Source organism: Sphaeroforma arctica (assembly GCF_001186125.1).
Source record: "Sphaeroforma arctica JP610 unplaced genomic scaffold supercont1.461, whole genome shotgun sequence".
NCBI classification, from domain to species: domain Eukaryota; class Ichthyosporea; order Ichthyophonida; genus Sphaeroforma; species Sphaeroforma arctica.
In genome coordinates, this window is record NW_014040097.1 from 33,230 (window position 1) to 36,044 (window position 2,815).

Sequence of the window (2,815 nt, forward strand, 5' to 3'; positions counted from 1 at the left end):
CACTTTTATGTATGTATGTGTGTACGTGTATTTTTTTATGTATATATATATATATATATATATATATATATATAATTCAATATACATATACTCCAATCGCATGCGTGTATTCGTGCTTCAGACAGGGGCACTGCCAAACAGTTAGAGGTGACTATCGTACGCTGACACTCACCGATTGCCGATGATTACAATTTACGATAGTCTATCGATGGATTTCTCCCTAAAACTTATCTCTCAGATATAAGTATTTTAATAGCGAGAAATAACGCTCTAGATTTAAGAATATCTGTTCAACTGATAGCCGGTTTTTTTGTTTTTGCTGAGCCGAATTCTTGAATGTATTAGAAGCGATTGTCGGATATCATTTGAGATCGGAAGTTATACATGGCCTGACAGCAATTGCGCAAGTCATAGATATCATTCCCACTTTCATTACTTGTCTGATCTCCTTCACCATCAGATAGAATATTTATTCGTTTCCTCACATGTGCAAACAGGCCCAAGCTGCCACGCATCAGTCCATCAAACTCGCCAAAAAAGATGAGCGTATTGGCCTAGGGCTCGGGGGAGGGGCTCCTCTGTGTCCAGTCGTATATGTCTACCGACTACTTCCAGACACCCCGGCTGCGCAACAGGTATTACGCTTGCTGGTCTATTTGGCAACGAACGATCCGATGTATACGATTTGTAGGGCACTAGCATAGCCAATACATAGGTCACAGCTATTCAGCATCATTGTTTGCAGTTGTTTTATACTTTCACGTTTGCGCCAAGAGTCCACACGGCTATGGATCTGGTGCAATTTCTTGTGAACCCCATCCTGAGTGAGACCAACCCTCTGCGACTGAAAGTTAGCACCTGCGATCTTTCAGAACATGATTTCTAATCACTCTGGCATATCTTGTTTAGAACATTCTGCACTGTGGCGATGAGATCGTATCTGTGAACGGAGTAGCGGTGGCCGGGAAGTCGTCCCAGCAAGTCGCACAGTTGGTGGCGCAGGCACCCACTGAAATTACGCTGGACTTTATCAGCTTTGATGCGGTGGATCCGGAAGGCCCTCCAGCGGTAAGTCTGGGTGTGCTTTACGAATGAGAGCGTTTCCTAGGTCATAATAATAAATCAGAGCAACCATCGCGTCTTTTGTTCGCGTATTGTATACGCTGTGTCATTTGTTGTTCTTTGGTTCCCGATTGTATATTTGACATGGCTCATAGCTACACTCGCTCACTTCGACACAGCACATTGTGTTGTATTTTGCAATCTCTGATTGTCAAACCCCCCCCCCCCCCAGTGTGGTATACATACGGCTAATACTAATACCAGCGAGATTAGTATTCTCGTACTTATCACTACGAATTTAGCATACTCGTACTTATTGCTACGAATTCGTTAAGAAATGTACGTCATTCCCTCAAATCAGACTGCAAAGGCTTCGATCTGGTTGAACGCGGGGCTTCTCAGGCTTTCCGACCGGTTTAAGAAACAGTCAGGGTCCATCGATGGCCTGGACTCGAAGGTAAAGTTGCTGTCACTGTCACTTACACGCGGATCCAACACTGTATGGCCGCGTACACAGCTAGTAACTATTGTATATCTCAGCATATCCACCTACGAGCCTCGAAATTAAATGCAATCGATAATATGTTAAAAAACACTTCTGGATTTGAGCAGGATTTAGGAAGATTTCTTTGTATACAATTTTGTCGCAATTTGGAAACAAATCTGTAGTTGCGACATGTAGGACCGACCTTGGAGGCTTTTGCTACTCATTCATTTCCCAGTCATCGTTTCGGCATAGTTCGTATTCGTTGCTTGTACATACATACTATGTCACCTGCTCTGATTGAATTCTGAATTCTCCATCGTATTTTTTCTTCAGGTCTCTGGCAAGGAAGAAATTGAGACCGAGAACTTCCGAATTGAGATCAACCAATTCGAAAACACCGCCGTAGTAGCGGGCCAATTCTTGAAGGAATTTGAAGCTTGTGGTATGTTATCGAACTCATCGAGCTCCACGAATCCCATGTGATCTCGTTGTTGATTCGAAAACTCTACATTGCGATGGCAAATATTGGCGCACCACGTGAGTTTCACAGCCATATCAGACTGTATTGTGTGCCAACGTTATTCCTACATGGTTGTATTAGCTTGTGCTTGTTGTTGTGTATATCACTTCGATTCAATACATCGATTATGAATTAGCGGTTGTGGACAACAACATAATATATCGTCATTTGCATTCGATTTAAATGCGTCTTGAATCACGGACAGGTAGGAGCCTGGCTGCAATGGGGACGGCACAGAAATTCTTTGGTGAAAACTTGGCTTTGAATGCGATTTACGAGAAAGATCACGAAATCGCAGAGCTGCTACGTCACACCGCCAAGGTTCGTGAGCAATTAATGGGCGGCTGATATTTTTAGACTAGGAAGAATGTTATGCAAGCCATTTGGTCCCGTTTGAGTTGTCTGAGATGAGTATTGATTATTCTTCAGGGCACCGCGGCCACTAACGCTGTACAATCATGGATGTTTAATATTTTGAATTGTTCATTCATCTTAAACCACGCTTTCTCTATCGTTCCGATTGTGTATCTATCCATTTGGAATGAATATGTTGCTTCTGCAGATGGCAAATAGCTGTGGTAATCAGTACCAGGCAGCACAATTTGCAACGCAAGATTTAGCGAAAAGCATTCAGACTTTTACGAGCAAGGTATTCGGCCGTACAAAAACGCAGTGAACACGTATATATATATGTGTGTGTGTATATGTATATATGTACGTATGTACGCATGTATGTATGTATGTAT

General features: G+C 42.6%; 1 protein-coding gene across 3 annotated transcripts in view; it reads left to right on the forward strand.

The window, feature by feature from the left end:
- Positions 1–2,815, forward strand: part of SARC_06459 (hypothetical protein) — a gene marked incomplete at its 5' end in the record, with an annotated part of 9,538 nt that overhangs the window by 3,573 nt on the left and 3,150 nt on the right. For 2 of the 3 annotated variants that reach the window (XM_014299641.1, XM_014299640.1), the window contains 6 exons: positions 498–635; positions 910–1,068; positions 1,424–1,519; positions 1,883–1,991; positions 2,275–2,390; positions 2,632–2,718. In XM_014299641.1, the coding sequence (XP_014155116.1) occupies positions 498–635; positions 910–1,068; positions 1,424–1,519; positions 1,883–1,991; positions 2,275–2,390; positions 2,632–2,718 (705 nt within the window). The remainder of the gene's footprint in view (positions 1–497; positions 636–909; positions 1,069–1,423; positions 1,520–1,882; positions 1,992–2,274; positions 2,391–2,631; positions 2,719–2,815) is intronic. The other variant, XM_014299639.1, reaches the window with a different exon arrangement.